This window comes from Polypterus senegalus, chromosome 8, assembly GCF_016835505.1.
Source record: "Polypterus senegalus isolate Bchr_013 chromosome 8, ASM1683550v1, whole genome shotgun sequence".
Taxonomy (NCBI): domain Eukaryota; kingdom Metazoa; phylum Chordata; class Cladistia; order Polypteriformes; family Polypteridae; genus Polypterus; species Polypterus senegalus.
In genome coordinates, this window is record NC_053161.1 from 81,724,250 (window position 1) to 81,742,196 (window position 17,947).

Below are 17,947 nucleotides of genomic sequence, written 5' to 3' on the forward strand. Positions count from 1 at the left end.
TATATATATATACATACATACATATATATATACTAGCAAAATACCCGCGCTTCGCAGCGGCAAAGTACTGCCTTAAAATATTTATTAAGAAGAAAATTAAACCTTTTTAAACTGAGGGAAAATATACCAATAATTATTTGTTAAGGATCTCCTTGTAAACCACATTGTCAGTTCGGCCCTCCGGTTGCAATATGACCAAGCTGTGCGCTGAGCTTACTCTTGAGCATGCAACGTACAGTTGGCCATGTGAACAGTAATCTTGATTCAAATCTCACAGCTTGGATTGCTGCTGTCATAATCGGTTTGAGTTTCATGGTTTGTTCCAATTACGACAGTATTTGTAGCACTTGTGTTGAAGAGACATTCAGCATCTGTCAAGCTTTGTAAGTATACAACCAGTTTCATCGATAACTTCACATCAAGCTTTCGAGAGTTTAAACATTCATAAACATCAAAGTGTCCACTACTGAAATTGTCACCTGTGAATCTAAGATGTTTAAGAGGCATTGGTGGTTGTTGAAAGGTGTAAAATATTTGACCATTTCGGTACACTTGAAAGCAACAACCGAACAATTCAGCGGCAGCCATCAACTCACATGCAGATGCATAGGTGAAGGGCTTAAGTATTTCACTCTTATAGTGCTCCTGTGTAGTATAATTATCTTGTGTACCGTCATCAGTCCACACCTTGAACCTGTCCCAGTCATTCAATAAATAAGACACAATGTGCCTCCGGATATCAAGAGTGAGCCTGATATGGCCGTGCAATATGTAACAAAGAGAATGGAAAAGGTAGGTGCCATCTCTGGGAATGGAAACCACTCGTTAAATGACAGTTCTTTGATTGATGGTGATCACCTCCATAGACATGTTAATGCGGGTACGATTGAAATGCTAAAGGAAATGGGTACCTGAACAATGTAATGTAAGTCTAAAATACCTACACAATAACTATAATCGTAATAAATGAACAATAAAACAGCGGAGAAGCCGTGGATTAAATAAAAAGGCTGTAGTTATCAGTAGGGAGATGTGAATCCCGTGGCGAAGCAAGGAAGGGAATGTAGAGACTGGAGCGACGGACAGCCTTATTATAGGCAGGCAGCCAACAACGTGGGAGGCGTTGGGATGGGGGACCCAACGCCGCCTCACACAGTGACCGAGCTGCAGGCTATGGATGTATATATGTACGTAAGTAGGATTCAGTTAGCGTTAGGAACCCGCGTACCAAATTTCTTGAAGATGGGCCCATAAGTAACAAAGACCGTTGAAAACTTCAATATGGCGGCCGACAATGGCATCATACTACCGAAATAAGTACCAAATTTCAGGCTTCCATCTACACGGGAAGTTGGAGAATTAGTGACATTGAAAAGTTCAATATGGCGGCCAACAGTGGCGTCATACCACCGAAATAAGTATGTACATTGGTTTCGGTTAGCGCAGGGAAGCCGCCTACCAAATTTCGTGAAGATGGGGCCATGAATAAGAAAGTTTAACATGGCGGACGTTGTTGACCGTTGTGTGTAGAATTTCGAAATGAAACCTGCTTAAGTTTGGTAAGTAAGCTGTAAGGAATGAGCCTGCCAAATTTCAGCCTTCTACTTACACGGGAAGTTGGAGAATTAAAGACGTTTGGAAAATTCAATATGGCGGCCGACAGTGGCGTCATACCACCGAAATAAGTACGTACATTGGTTTTGGTTAGCACAGGGAAGCCACCTACCAAATTTTGTGAAGATGGGATCAGCCTTCTACCTACACAGGAAGTTGGAAAATTAGCGACGTTGGAAAGTTCAATATGCCGGCCGACAGTGGTGTCGTACCATCGAAATAAGTACGTACATCGGTTTCGGTTAGCGCAGGGACGCCTACCAAATTTTGTGAAGATGGGGCCATAAATAAGAAAGTTCAACATGGCGGACGTTGTCGACCGTTATGACAGTTACGTGTAGAATTTCTAAATGAAACCTGCTTAACCTTTGTAAGTACGCTGTAAGAAATAAGCCTGCCAAATTTCAGCCTTCTACCTACACGGGAAGTTGGAGAATTAGTGATGAGTCAGTGAGTGAGTGAGTGAGTCAGTGAGGGCTTTGCCTTTTATTAGTATAGATACATATAAACATATATACATATACAAATATATACCTGTACATATATATACACATATACAGTGGTGTGAAAAACTATTTGCCCCCTTCCTGATTTCTTATTATTTTGCATGTTTGTCACACAAAATGTTTCTAATCATCAAACACATTTAACCATTAGTCAAATATAACACAAGTAAACACAAAATGCAGTTTTTAAATGATGGTTTTTATTATTTAAGGAGAAAAAAAATCCAAACAAATATATATATATACATTTACATTGGTAGATTCTCACTGAAGGCATCAAAACTATGAATGAACACATGTGGAGCTATGTACTGAACAAAAAAGGTGAAATAACTGAAAACATGTTTTATATTCTAGTTTCTTCAAAATAGCCACCCTTTGCTCCGATTACTGCTTTGCACACTCTTGGCATTCTCTCGATGAGCTTCAACAGGTAGTGGCCAACGGGGGAGTGTCGGAAACACCTGGAGCTCATCCGGGTCATGGATAAAAGGTGCCGTCTCCCTTCATTCAGGGCTGGAGTCAGGTGGAAGAAGGACGAGGCAGGAGTAGAGATTGTGGAGGCGGTCCGAAGAAAAGGCATTGAGTGGCTAGGACTGTGTGTTTGGGGTTTGTGCACTTTATTCTGTGTCTGAGTGACACCTAACTTTGTAAATAGTTGTAAATAATAAACGTGTGGTGGTGATGAATAACATGTCCCCCTGTCTGTGTTGGCTCCACAATATTATATATATATATACACACACACACATACTGTACATACCTGTATAATCAGGCAATAAATAGTGGACATGCAGAAATGTCGAATACAAATAGGTTTTCAAAGTATACCTGTCCCTACTACTATAGGATGTTGTCAGTTAAATATTGGTTGGTAATGTTAATAAGGCATCTTTAATTTTTTTAAATTACTATTCTTTTCAGTAATTTAGCTTTTCTTAGAAAAGCACTGAAAGAATGTAGAGTGCATCATATTATGATATTATGATTACAATAACTGGATAATTAGGTTTAGATAATGCATATATAGTTTTAGAACTTGAAACGAGAAACTGTCAGCAGCAAGGGATCCTCATGGTATGTCACACATGTTCAGCATTCTCATGCAGATCAGTGACATAAACTGAGTCAATTATTAGTAATATAAAATGGATACTCAGTTCTAAAAACAAATCAAGTGATTGCACAAATGCAAACTGAACAAAAACCTGTTTTGTTAAAAAGGGTCATCACCATACTAAAATGGCTAGTGCTGCCCAGACTCAGTTTGCCTCTGTTCTAAAGACAAGTCTGTTTGATTACCTAATAGTGAGTGTGTGTGACTGAGTCCTGTGATGGGCTAGGGCTTGTCCAGTGCTAGTTCTTGGCTTGCAACCAATTCTATGACACCACCACCTCATGACTCTAAACTTAATAAGAGGTTACAAATTGCTATTGTGGCATCTAGTTGGTCAACTTGATAGGTCAGAAGTAATTTATTGTAACTTATCTACTGACATTACCCATGCTGACCTAAATAAATGTAAGAAAATGTGTACATAACTAGATTCTTCCCAGCAAACATTTGCTTTGAAAAGAGGCATAGCATGTGGGAAGTTCCATCATAAAATGAAAAACAAACAAACAAATCACCTGGTGGTAAGATCAAATGCCATCCATTCTAAAAGACTTGATGGAACCAAATTTTTGTTCTAATTTGTAGAGTTCAGAGCAAATATTTACTTACTTATTCAAAACTTATTTTACACTAGAAAATGGGCTAACAAACACATGCCCTTTTACACATTTTTCTCAGTTTTCAGTAAAACCTTTTATTGCAGTATTAAGAATATTATGCATATTCCAGCAGATGTATGAATAATTTCCTAATTATTATCCCACATTTTTACTCTGTCTTTTTTAATTCCATGCCACTGTACAGAAAAAAAAAATCCCCTATATTTAGTATAAACACTATAATGTTTAATGTCTATTTTTAATTTATGTAGCTTCATATTTGAAGCTACATAAAGTTACATTTTTTTTTAAATATAAGTCTGCTGATCATTCCTTGTTGCAGGCAAATTATTGTTGACTAATGTTACATACTATTAATATTTACTAAACATCTATTTAGCTCTAATGTTCCCAAGGTTTAGTAGAGTATACAGTTGAGTATAACAGTTTTTACATTGTAATGTAATATTTATCTGCCAATTAGAATTGCTTCTGCACAATGCTGGTAGAAAGAAAATATTGTGTCAATATGACCGTAAAACTGTAAAAAAATGTTTTCAGAGTGGGTTTTCTGTGAATAAGTGTGATCCAGTGTGTATAATCTTTTTTACCTGTACTGTAACTAGCAGTTCATACTAGTGCATATGAAAGTATTTTTTATGTACAGTATTTGCAAAATTCTGAAAACTGTTTTGATCCTCCTGATGTTTGTATTTTGCTTCTTTAGTATGTTCTCTCTCTCCAATTCTGGTGTCATCAGCAAATTCACAAGTTGACATATTAATTTTAAATCAATGTCATTAATATATCTCTGGGGGTCTTAACTTATTACCTGATTCCATTTATAGCAGTATCCTCATATTTGTATTTTATTTCTATAAATTTTGCAACCTGATTTATTATGTTACCAATGGCACCAATAATTTCTCATTAAATACTGAATCCTTTATGAATAACAGTAAAATTTACACTCCAGTTGTCCAAGTTCATAAATGAACATTTTATTATACAAGACAGAATTAAGGCTTGGTATTCGATAATTACTGGAAACCATTTTGCACCCTTTCCTGTGAAATGGAGTCCACAGTTCAACTTTAAAATTATTATGTATGTCCATTGCTAGACTATGTTTACTAAAGATTTATAAATGTCCTATTTCTTCAGCACTACGGTTGGTTACTTATCAGGCCCATGACATTTTTTGGTTTTCAATATACCTAAGTGAGTGAGAACACACCAGGTGTTTCTATTTTAAAATCTTTAAAACACAGCTTATTTTTTAACGCTTCTATTTAAAATCTTTAAAAACAAAGCTTATTTTTTTTAGCTTTGCCTCAGGTATTTAATTAATTTTGTCTTTTGTAAAACACTAATAAAATATTTATTCAAAACATTTGCATTCCACACTCATTTTCAAAGATTTTTCCTTATGTATGGAAAAGTGCTGGAGGATATATGTTTTTTGCCGTTTGTTTTTTCCAGTGCTTCTATTCTTTTTTTCCAATGGTTTTCTAATGCCCTTTTGATCACTAGTTATAAAAGTATATAACGCCTTATGAATGATTGCAGCTGTGTGAGGGAGTGACTAACTGTTTTCCACTTTGCTTCCAATACTGCTAGAAAAGGTACCATTCCCTTGTGACCCAAAGTAGCATTTTTGGTGTACAACTTTTAATTTATACTTATTTCTCATTTTAAAACATAAAAAAAGAACATTTTTAGTTATATTATCTTAAATTACACCATCTATCAGAAACCTAATAGAAATGTGTGATGTGCAATTTTGCAAATATTTCTTCATTTTCTATAAATCTACTGGTATAGCATTAGTGGCTGTATGATTGGTTACTAGGTATATTCAGTTCAGCCACAGTCTGAGCACATCACAACTTAATCCATTCTGGCTCACTAATCATCCTCCATCTCTAATTAGCTCTCTCTCTTACTCCTTTGCCAACTAATGACTAATGTGTGGTAAGCATACTTGCTTAAGAATGGTGGAATGTCACATCATCCAGATGGACACTGCACACTGGTGATGGTGGTTCCCTATATCTATGCAAAGTGATTTCAGTAGCTAGAAAAATTCTATATAAATGTAATTATGACTTTTATTATTATTAAACACCAGTATCCCTATTAGATAAAAGGGCACAACATAAGATAATTTATACTTCACTCTGGAGTGAATTTAAACTGCTCCAGGTACACAAAATGAAGATGTCCAAGTGCAGAGAATACAGTCAACTATTATACAAGTGTGGGCTATTCAAAATGAATTCAGAAGAAACTTAGTTGACATTGATCATAAATTGTCAGGAAATGTGACCTGATGTTTAGAAAACGACACTATTTATAACTGATCAGTACCACTGCAAAAAGTACATAATTTTATCTGTAATTTGCATCTACAATTTTCACTATGCTGGCATACTGTTCTAGGCTTGTGTTCATAAATGTTGCCAATCTCACCTTTACATATACTGGAGCACTGAGATTCCCTGTGAGCTTTACAAAAAGTAAATTAACAATCTATAGTTTTAGTTTAAAAGATTTGCACTTTAAACACTGTTGTTACATTGCTGAAGTAGACTGACATAGGGCCAGGTTTATGAAAGCTACACTTGATCTGCACTATTACAGTGATTTTCTGATTTTCGTGAGTTATCTGCCATAATCATCAGCATTAAAACCAAAAAGGCTTAAAATATTTCACTTTACAAGTAATGAATATTGTGGTGGGCTGGCGCCCTGCCCAGGGTTTGTTTCCCGCCTTGCGCCCTGTGTTGGCTGGGATTGGCTCCAGCAGACCCCTGTGACCCCTGTGTATATAGGGGGTTGGACAATGGCTGGATGGATGGAGGATGTAATGAATATAGCATATATGAAGGGTTAACTTTTGAAATAAATTATGAAAACAAATGACCTTTATCAGAATATTCAAACTTTTTGAGATGCACCTGTAATGACATTCAAATACAAATATATAAAAAACTGATTGATCTTGCATCCAGTGTGTACAGTTGTGCTTGAAAGTTTGTGAACCCTTTAGAACCAAGTATAATATTTTTGTCTCGTTTCTTTAACTGGTTCCTCTTTATCTACTTTTAGGACTTGAGTGAAAAATCTGATGGTGTTTTAGGTCATATTTATGCAGAAATATAAAAAATTCTAAAGGGTTCACAAACTTTCAAGCACAACTGTATATCACTTCTTTCCAAGAATAAAACACTTTATAAAGAAGATATATTAATATGTCCAAAATCATTGTTTCAATACGTAGGGGCCAATGAAATGTAAGAAACAAAACAGGGAAAGGAACCAGTATGTTAAATTTGTAAATGCTACACAGGAGACTAAACATGTAACAGTCTACTGTCTGAAATCCAGAGTGGGAGCATGGGAGCTTGCCATTCTTTCACAAACTAAATAACTGATCAATATCTCACTTTAACAGGGAAATCTCAATCATACTTGCACCTGACATAGACAGATAAAAGGTGTTATTAAAAAATTCTGTCTGTTCTTATTTATCTAATTGATCAAGCATAAGTGGAACATAAGTCTAGATTTAAACATAACTTGAAACATGAGGTACAATTTAAAATAGAGGCTACCATCTGGTGATAAAAGACCAAAAAGCTTACTTAAGAACAATGACACACAACATTATAGTAAAAAGCCCAAAGAAAGCTTTTATTTTCTTTTACTACCAGAGAAATATAGCAAGTGGTAAACGCATATGGAAAAACTAATCCCAAGCCTTTATAAAACTAATACTTGGCTGTAAACTGCTTACTTTTACCAAGAACGTAAAATTAAGTTTTCAATTAGGCATAAGATATTTTTTTAAAAAAGCAAGGAGTGTTCATAGTAGATGTTATATTAATAGTAAAAGCAATGACTGTAAACAGAAACTGAAGTATTACAAATGACTAAAGAGAAAGGAACATTTGCACAACCGTTTCTCTACCTGAAAATGTACTGCACACACCCACTTGTTGAGGCTTGGCTAAAACGTTTCCATAATATCAACGGTTTTGTTGCTACAAACAGTATTCGTAGTGCAGTAAACATGTCTGCAGGTATATATATATTAAAAAAAAAACCTTTGTGAATTCAGCATGCCTAAAGTAACTGATAAGAAAAGGAAATGCTGCTAAGAAATGTGATACCTCAGTAATGAACATTGTACAAAATCATGTGTACAGAAATATTTTGTGATATAGTTTTAGTGGTTTATATATTTATAGATAAAACATACATGGAAAGTTTGTATAAAAAATAAGTTCCCATGCTTCTTTACCTTCTCAAAGCCAGAAAGTTGTTGATTCAGCAATACTATTACATCCTACACCTGCACTCCATAAAATCCTCAAACCCCAGTATTATTATTAATCTTATAGCTTACAGCACTCTAGATAGTCTACCACTGGAGAGTCATGTAGGAAAAATTTTTTATGTCTAAATGTTCCCATTTTTTTTAGAAAATACTGTATATAACAAACATTTTTAATGGGAGTAAATATATGCCTTAGCCATGCCCTTAAGTGCAGAATAACAATACTTAAGTCCAAGTAGTTAGCACAGCCTGCCAAGTGCATTAAACACAAGAGTAAACTTTTAAGGAAGAAAAAAAAAAAAAATCATATTTCAGTTAGCTGCAATGGACTCACCCTGGCCACCGCACCCTGCAAATCTGAATTGATGCCAGTCCAGTCAGACAGTACATTCCAAACACACCACTCTAATTTTATGTTACAAATCAAATGAATTTGTTTTCATTCTACTAAGAATAAATAAAATAATTATCACAAGTGACCAGGTTCCTGTAAAGAACATTTATTTCTTTGGACCCAAGAATATTCCGCCTGTTCATCAATATATTTCAGACACAAAACTACGGATTTTGTTATTATGTGCACTGGTATTTGTATCTACATGGTAAACTGAAAACTCCAGAGAAATCTATTGTATGAACTACAAGGTATGATTTGCAAAACTTGCTGAGCACATTGTGTGAATCTATATATAAAGAGATGGGCTGAGATCAAGTGGTATTTTCTAAGCACTGATTTAGTAAGCATTAAGCAATTATAGTGTTTTTATTTTAAATATTCAGAAATCAATAAATGGACATGGCTTATTACGAACTTCCTTTTCATGAAAGCATTTGCAGATATGGTTGATAATGCATGGTTGATTAAACAACCTTGTGCGGTCCAGTAAAGTATGGAGTTATAGAAAAAGACAACCTTTTCTCTATTATTTGTCCTCTTTACTGGACCACAACTGATACTGAAGTGACTAGTATATCGCCCCATGAACCTGAATGCATTTGGGAGATATGATTTAGAAGGAGATGAGGCCCAGGAGGTAATTCAGGAGACAGAACTATATTTAGTTTTCAGTTGTTAAAAAATAAAAATGGATCCAAACTTTTTTTCTGTTATATCATGTTAATAGGATATTGACACAAACAATAACATAACACATTTAAAATAATAATGAAACACGCTGTATTAAGCAACAATATTTTTTTCTTTAACCCTACTTTACTGCATAGCATAGTGAGGTATTGTTATACATGTAATAAAGTTTAAAATAGCCCAAGACATTTACTTTTTGCATATTTTACAACACAGTTCAATAGATCTCCTTATGAAAAAATGCAACAAAATTTTTTTAATTGGAAAAGAAGCTCTTCTTACCTTAAAATCAAAGCTGCATAGGCTAACAACATCATCATCTTTATCCCTTCTTTTTCTTTTCTGAAAAGCAATCACATTTTTGAAAAATAAGAGAACAAAAAAAAAAGAACCCAAAATGGTTGAAAACTAATACCAAAGTAGTCTTATAAAAAGATGCAATCTTTATAAGTAAATTCAGTGTAAACATTTGGCAAAGCAACAGCACAGAAACAGTTTTAACTGTTGTTATAAAAGATATTCAAATATTCTGGATATTGATTATTTATACCCTGGTAAAGGAGATGTTATAATGATTATACTTTTAGACTCAAGTATGTCATTTAATAGTACAGACCACACACTTCTATTGCCCATGATTAAATGTTTTGAATTGGTTTATTTCATACTTAACAGAATATTACTAAGTGCACACATCTATAGACAACAATTAAGGTTAAGTTCAATTCTGTTCTTTCTTCAAGCCGCCATTAGTAAATACCACGTGGAAAAACTATGTCAGTTGCTGAAGACACTTGGCTGTATTCATCAATACAATTTAATAATAAGTAACCATTTTAATTAAGTAAAACAGTATTTGACAATGATCCACTTTATCTGACAGTACGAAACTGTGTGTGATCTACTCTCTTTTGTGCAATAAAAGTCACTAAATGTAATTTATTTTGTCAGTTAGCTTTCTTCCAACCTATATACCGTAAACTGCTAAACTGGGTATATAAGCATAAACTGCTAAACTGGGTATATAAGCACTAACCACGTGCACCCAACTACGTTGCGAGTGTTAAAGTTGTGTGTGAAGGTCTCCCTGTTTAAACACGGCTGCCAGTCGTAAACTGGGCCCTTCGTCGCACAGCATTATGATTTTTTATAAGGGAAACAAAATTACAAAAGAAAACTCTTGGACATTGATTCGATAGGAACGGCCTATTTGGAATCACTGTCCGAATAGTAATGTGGTGGTGTAGGAGCATTTCTGCTTCTGTCCGTTCACAGTCCGCCTCGTTTTCACGACGCTGTCATTTCCTCTCACAATGTCTTCTCAACCTTTCTCCAATCTCGCTGGTTGCTTTGTGGCAATCCAAAGAGTAAGGCAAGATACACGGAGCAAAGGTTATTAAACGGGCACACATAGGTATCCAGGCTCTTTAAAGCATAAATAGGGATCACTTCACTGACATGTGAGCAAGCCACCGTACAACTGTGAGACGCGCAGCACTCGCCGGCTACAACGTAACAATAATAATTTCCGGAACGTGCTGTTACGTTGTCATTCATTTTACCCACGGTCTTTCTTTCATTCATATGTTACATAGGCACATACCTTTTATCTTCAGGATTCTCATTCTCTAATGAGGCCTCAGGAGCTAACCAGTGTAACACTGTCCACCACCCCTTTCGTTATTCCGGCACATTGTTGACATCCGTGAGTAACAACAGCGTACCAAACTGGAAGGTGGTCTACGCATGCGTGGAATTCGTGGACAAACAAAGATCAAGATGTAAATGAAGATTATATACAAAGATTAGTTAATTTAAAGCACAACAATTTGTTTAGTTGGAATGTCTGCGTTTTGAGGTGTGATTGGAGTACTACAGTCTTCAGTAGTATAAGCCTGGAGGAGATTCTTAATGCAATGCCTATGTTTTAGCTGTCTCTCTACTGCCATCTAGTGCTGCTTCTTCTAATTCATTCGCGGACAAACAAAGATCAAGATCCAAATGAAGATTATATATAGAGATATTGTACTGTTTTATTCTTTTTACTGTGAACAGATGTTTATACTGTAGGACTTCAATTAGAGAAGGAAAAAAATGGAAAAAAGAAGCAGTAAAAGAAAACAACAACAAACTTCTCATGGAAAACCACCACCGATACAAAAAGCAGGATTTCTGGAAAATGGTGGTGTGGCAGTGCCAAAGTACAATATTTAATTATAATTATTACTAAAGGTTAAGAATCCCTAATCAGAAATTCCAAAATGCTTCAAAATCAGAAACTGTTTCAGTGCCAATATGATGCCACAAGTGGAAAATGTTCCCTCTAATTTTTACAATCGATTTCTTCAATAAGATTCAATTGGCGCACCAACACACAAATGACAACTGAAGGAAGAGGTTTGGGTATATAATTTTGTGGTCCCCGGTGGTGCTCTGGGAGCCATGGTTGCATTTCTTAAATGTGAAAGGCAAAATAGAAGCAATGCAGCACTTCCAAACTGATGCGCTGGAGGATGGGCAAGTGAGGTGATTCAAAAGTGCAGTATGGCTCATTCTTAGAGTGAACATAGGCTCTGCTGGCCCCAGTATGTTATCAACCATCATGACCGCAAGACCGACATACATTATTTACTGTGTACTTTGCTTATTTTCTGTGCACAGTAACCTTTTATCAAAGCACAGCATTATTAATGGAGACTGAAGCCTGGCGTTGTTTGCTGTTGCTGTTGCTGTTGTTTAATAGCTGATACATGGTTCTGTTGTTGCTACTGTGCACAAATGATTTCATGCACAAAGTTTTGAAAGGTATTATATAAAATTCCCTTTAGGCTTCGTGTAAAAGGTGTATATGAAACATAAAAAAATTTCATGTTTTGACTTGGGAATCATCCCCAAGATTTTTGCAAATATTCTAAACTCTAAAAATATCCAAAATACTTCTGGTACCAGACATTTTAGATTAGGAATGTTCAACCTGTATCAGTCAATGTCACTTACTAGTACATCAAATCATAGACAGGAGTTTCAAAGAATATTAAGAGAATCACAGGAACCAACTAATCAATATAGATTCAGACTTTTGCAAATGGCATTATTAACCTGAATGCCTTGTGTTAATTTTACATTAATTTTTTATCTTTTTTTTTTTTTTATTTACTCTGAATGGCCTAAATATATAAGCAGAATGCTCACTGTACTGTTGTGCATGTACCAATAAGCACAAACTTTAACTTTTCATCTCCCTGTTCCCTGAACTTAAATGCAACCAACGTGCAAAAAAAAAACACGCTGGTAAGAAATACACAACTGCAATGCCCTGTGCAAGCCATTATTTACTGAGAAACACAGACTTCTGTCTCATTCTTGAGATCACTAATCCATTTTTTAAATGTTTTTTATTTTTAATTGTCCTCACTTGGCTCCAGTATTATCCCCATCTCTTAACTGAGTTTTTAGAACAATAATTGGGAGGGTGCTTTAACTACCCTAACAATGGGTCACCTCTGCAGTTGAGGATCACAGTCAAATCACTGCAATCTTCTGGAAATAGTGTCTAAGGTTAGTACCTAATCAAACTGCTCCAGAAAACCCACTCAGCTTTTTAAAGAAATCGGGATGCAAACCATTCCATGAGGTCATCTGTTTGTCATCATTCCATACACCACTGCATTCCAGGATACCTACCTACAAACAACACTAGACCATGCTGGGGCAACCTCAAATTATTCTTTGAAGCGGACAAGCATAAGAACTTCCTGTTACAACACCTGGTACGACCACAATGAATGGGAACACTGATTTATTTTGGCAAATGGCTTTGAGACATGCAGTATACCAGAAGCAGTACAATGGTAGAGTAGAGAACACCAGCCTAGCATTCAAATATATTAATGTTCTTGGCCTAAACACACACACACACAGTATTTAGTCAAGGATGGGGATATTCCTCTAGGGCCTACATAATTATTATTTTTTTCTTTGTAATCTTCACAGGATATGCATTAGACATTTTTGGCCAATAGCACGCAGATGCTATTTCTGTCATTCTCCACCAACCATTAGAATAATAAATCAGCAATTTCTGTTTAGCATATGCATAAAACTGGTGCATATTCTTCTGGCAATATATGTAAGCAGACTAGGCATGCAAGATGGTTTGGCAGATTCAAAATGGAAAATGCAAGTACTTTAGAACCAATTCAAATGAACATTTATATTTACTTGAAAACTACAGTGGTGCTTGAAAGTGTGAACCCTTTAGAATTGTCTATATTTCTGCATAAATATGACCTAAAACATCATCAGATTTTTCACTCAAGTCTTAAAAGTAGATAAAGAGAAACCAGTTAAACAAATAAGACACAATTATTATACTTGTCATTTATTTATTAAGGAAAATGATCGAATATTACATATTTGTGAGTGGCAAATGTATGGAACCTTTGCTTTCAGCATTGGGTGTGACCCCCTTTGCAGCATTAACTGCAACTACACGTTTCCAGTAACTTTTGATCATTCCTGCACACTGGCTTGGAGGAATTTTAGCCCATTCCTCCAGAACAGCTTCAACTCTGGGATGTTGGTGGGTTTCCTCACATTAACTGCTCGCTTCAGATCCTTCCACAACATTTCAATTGGATTAAGGTCAGGACTTTGACTTGGCCATTCCAAAACATTAACTTTATTCTTCTCTAAGCATTCTTTGGTAGAACAACTTGTGTGCTTAGGGTCATTGTCTTGCTGCATGACCCACCTTCTCTTGAGATTCAGTTCATGGACAGATGTCCTGACATTTTCCTTTAGAATTCTCTGATATAATTCAGAATTCATTGTTCTATCAATGAAGGCAAGCCATCCTGGCCCAGATGCAGCAGAACTGGCCCAAACCATGATACTACCACCACCATGTTTCACAGATGGGATAAGGTTCTTATGCTGGAAAGCAGTGTTTTCCTTTCTCCAAACATAACGCTTTTATTTAAACCAAAAAGTTCTATTTTGGTCTCATTTGTCCACAAAACATTCTTCCAATAGCCTTCTGGTTTGTCCACGTGATCTTTAGCAAACTGCAGACGAGCAGCAATGTTTTTTTTGGAGAGCAGTGGCTTTCTCCTTGCAACCTTGCCATGCACACCGTTGTTGTTCAGGGTTCTCCTGATGGTGGGCTCATGAACATGAACATTAGCCAATGTGAGAGAGACCTTCAGTTGCTTAGAAGTTACCCTGGGGTCCTTTGTGACCTCGCTGACTATTACACGCCTTGCTCTTGGAGTGATCTTTGTTGGTCGACCACTCCTGGGGAGGGTAACAATGGTCTTGAATTTCCTCCATTTGTACACAATCTGTCTGACTGTGGATTGGTGGAGTCCAAACGCTTTAGAGATGGTTTTGTAACCTTTTCCAGCATGATGAGCATCAACAACTCTTTCTCTGAAGTCCTCAGAAATCTCCTTTGTTCGTGCCATGATACACTTCCACAAACGTGTTGTGAAGAGCAGACTTTGATAGATCCCTGTTCTTTAAATAACACAGAGTGCCCACTCACACCTGATTGTCATCCCATTGATTAAAAACACCTGACTCTAATTTCACCTCCAAACTAACTGCTAATCCTAGAGGTTGACATATTCGATCATTTTCCTCAATAAATAAATATAATATTTTTGTCTCATTTGTTTAACTGGTTTATCTTTATCTACGTTTAGGACTTGAGTGAAAATCTGATGATGTTTTAGGTCATATTTATGCAGAAATATAGACAATTCTAAAGGGTTCACAAACTTTCAAGCACCACTGTATTCTATATGGCCAAAAGTATGTGAACACACACTTCCACATTATTGAGCTCATGTATTTCAGCTGCACCCATTATTAATAGGTGCATAAAATTAAGCACGTAGTTATGCCACCTCCAATGTAAAACACTGGCAGTAGAATAGTTTGTACTAAAGAGCTCAATGGCCTTAAATGTGACATGTAGGACACAGGGCAATGCCACCTTTGTCACAAGTTAATAAATTAACTTTCCTCTCAGCAAGATCTGCCCGGGCAACTATAAATGCTATTATTGTGAAATGGAAGAGTTTAGGTGCAACAACATTTCAGACATGAAGTGGTAGACCATGGAAATTCACAGAACTGGGCTGCTAAGTGCTGAAGTACATGGGCACGTAAAAGTGGCTATGCTAAATTGCATTGTTCACAACAGAGTTCCAAACTGCCTCTGGAAGAAACATCAGCACAAGAACTGTGTGTTGAGAGCTTCATGAAATGGACTTCCATGGCTGAGCTGCTGCACACAAACTTAACAGCACTGTGTGCAATGCCAAGCACTGCCATTTATTTGGTTTCTGGTTATGTCAACAACCAATTGTTCATTTCTTGGAATTAAGCTCACTTAGTTCATTTCATTACAATGTGCAAACTGAGCAAATATAAACAAATAAGTAAAAACAACATAACATTCTTAAAACCATAAATTCAATTTAGAGAAATGAAGGGCCAGCATCTATCCTAGGTGCATTTTCCTTTGTTACGGTGTAGTACTGTATGTATTGCCTGACTGTGTTCTCTGAATTATGATCCAAAGTGTGTGATGCTGTGATGGTTGTCTCATACTATACTGTTTCAACATGTTAAAATTATTAATTAAAACATAGAATTTAACTTGAAGACAGAAAACGTACATATTACCCAAAAAGTCATGACACTCAAATATATGAATTTCCAATGAAACAGAACATCTTTAAACAATGCCAGGAACAGGTGGAAATCCTTATAATCCTTATAAAGATTTGAAAAAGAACATGGCTTGGGTGCAATAAAGTTTGGATGCCAAAAACATAACATCTAGGCCTATTTTTACACATAGCTTATACTCATTTGGACAAACCTGGAAGCATAGTGAAGATAATGTTTTTTGCTTACTCCAGTGCCTCTAATACCACCCAACAATCCCTGTTAAGGGGTAAGCTCAGAAATATTTAGGTAGATGAGCCTATGGTGACCTAGAAAATTGATTATTTTCAGACAGAGTGAAAATTGTGAAATTCAAGGTCTGTGTTTCTGATATAGATATAAGCAATAGTGGAGCACCACAAGGAGTCCTGTCTCCTTTCCTCTTCACTCTGTACACCTCAGACTATAAACATAACACCAGGTCATGTCACTTGCAGAAATTCTCAGATGATTCTGAACTTATAAGGTGTGTTGATACAAGGGATGAGACAGAGAACTTTGTTTCTTGGTGCAAACAGAATTGTCTGCAACTTAACATTAGCAAATCCAAAGAACTGGTTAATGACATTTGCTGCAGAAAAAGTCAGATCACTATTTAGGACATTGATGTAGAGGTGGTGCACTCTGGTCTCATAACACAGAGGCTTTCATTTGGGTAGTGATATCCTTTAGATCTTCTACAACTCTGTGATGGCTGGTGCTATTTACTATGCTGTGTGGTGTTGGTAACATGACCTTAAGAGAGACCCTTGGAATCAACAACCTAATTAAAAGGGCAGGCCAAGTTAGGCTCATGAGGCAGTAGTGAAGGTAAGAATTAAAACAAAACGTGCCATTTGTGATGGACAGCTGGCAGCTCAACCCGGCCGGGATGCCCAAAGAGTGGAAGGATGGGGGAAGGCAGCTACTTTGGGACACTGCCTCTCCCAAGATACTAGATGGTGATTTCCCTGTAGCATAACGGTGTCCCAGATTCCCACAGGGCACCATGGGATCTGGAGTTCGGCTTCACAGCCCTGCTGGGTACTGTAGGTGCTTCCTGGAGATGCCGCAGGAGGACCTGGGGACTTCTACTTTCTACATAGCCTGGAAGTATTATCGAGTCATAGTGACAGAAATCCAGAAGTACTTCCGGGCTGACGGAAAACTTGACTTCTCCATCTAAACTGGAAATGCTGACAAGACACGTGGACGGAAGAGCAGAAGCATTTCCGAGTTGGATAATATATAAAGGACTGCTGAAAACCCAGCGGGGCAGCTTGCTGGGAGGTGTGGAGGAGAAACAGAGAGAGGGAAAGAAGAATAATATTATGCTTTCTGGTGTTTATTTGCCTGTTTATTGTAGCTGTGGTGCTTAGGGTACTCTTTTGGAGAAGAAAAAGAATTAAAAATACTTCTCGGTGCTTTTACCGTGTCCTGCACATCTGTCTGCTAGGATTAAGTGGCAACAGTGACCCCTAGCGTGTACAAATTATAAAAAATGCTGCACACCCTGTCTCTGACAAACAAACATGTAATAGTTTGAGTGTGTCAAGAAAAGGTACCGGGACTCCTTATTACCAATAGCAATACTCCTGCAAACTGCAGGCATTGTGACTGTGACTACCAAGTCCTAAGTTTTCTTTCCTTTTAATTGTCTTATTTGAGTTATTCTGATTAGTGTACATATATTTATTTACCTATCTAATTATTTGAAGAGCTTCTGTAAAAAGCCTAATTACTCCCTAGTCACAAAGTGCATTTGTTTTTTTTCAATCTATAGGTTAGCATATTTTAATCTTGATACATAAAATCTGATAAAAGGCTAACATTCAACCATTAAACTAAAGTTATCTAAGATAGTCTATTACTAATCCAAGCAAACACAGCAGTTCTGATCAGACTTACAAAGCTTATACACATATACAGGTTGCCCCAGACATTTACCTGTAAATTGTTACACTG

At 36.4% G+C, this 17,947-nt stretch overlaps 1 protein-coding gene across 1 annotated transcript in view; it reads right to left on the reverse strand.

The window, feature by feature from the left end:
* The window catches only part of net1 (neuroepithelial cell transforming 1), a 93,179-nt gene that overhangs the window by 38,517 nt on the left and 36,715 nt on the right, over window positions 1-17,947 (reverse strand). Inside the window, exon 3 of the mRNA XM_039761349.1 lies at window positions 9,548-9,607. Within this exon, the coding sequence (XP_039617283.1) occupies window positions 9,548-9,607 (60 nt within the window). The remainder of the gene's footprint in view (window positions 1-9,547; window positions 9,608-17,947) is intronic.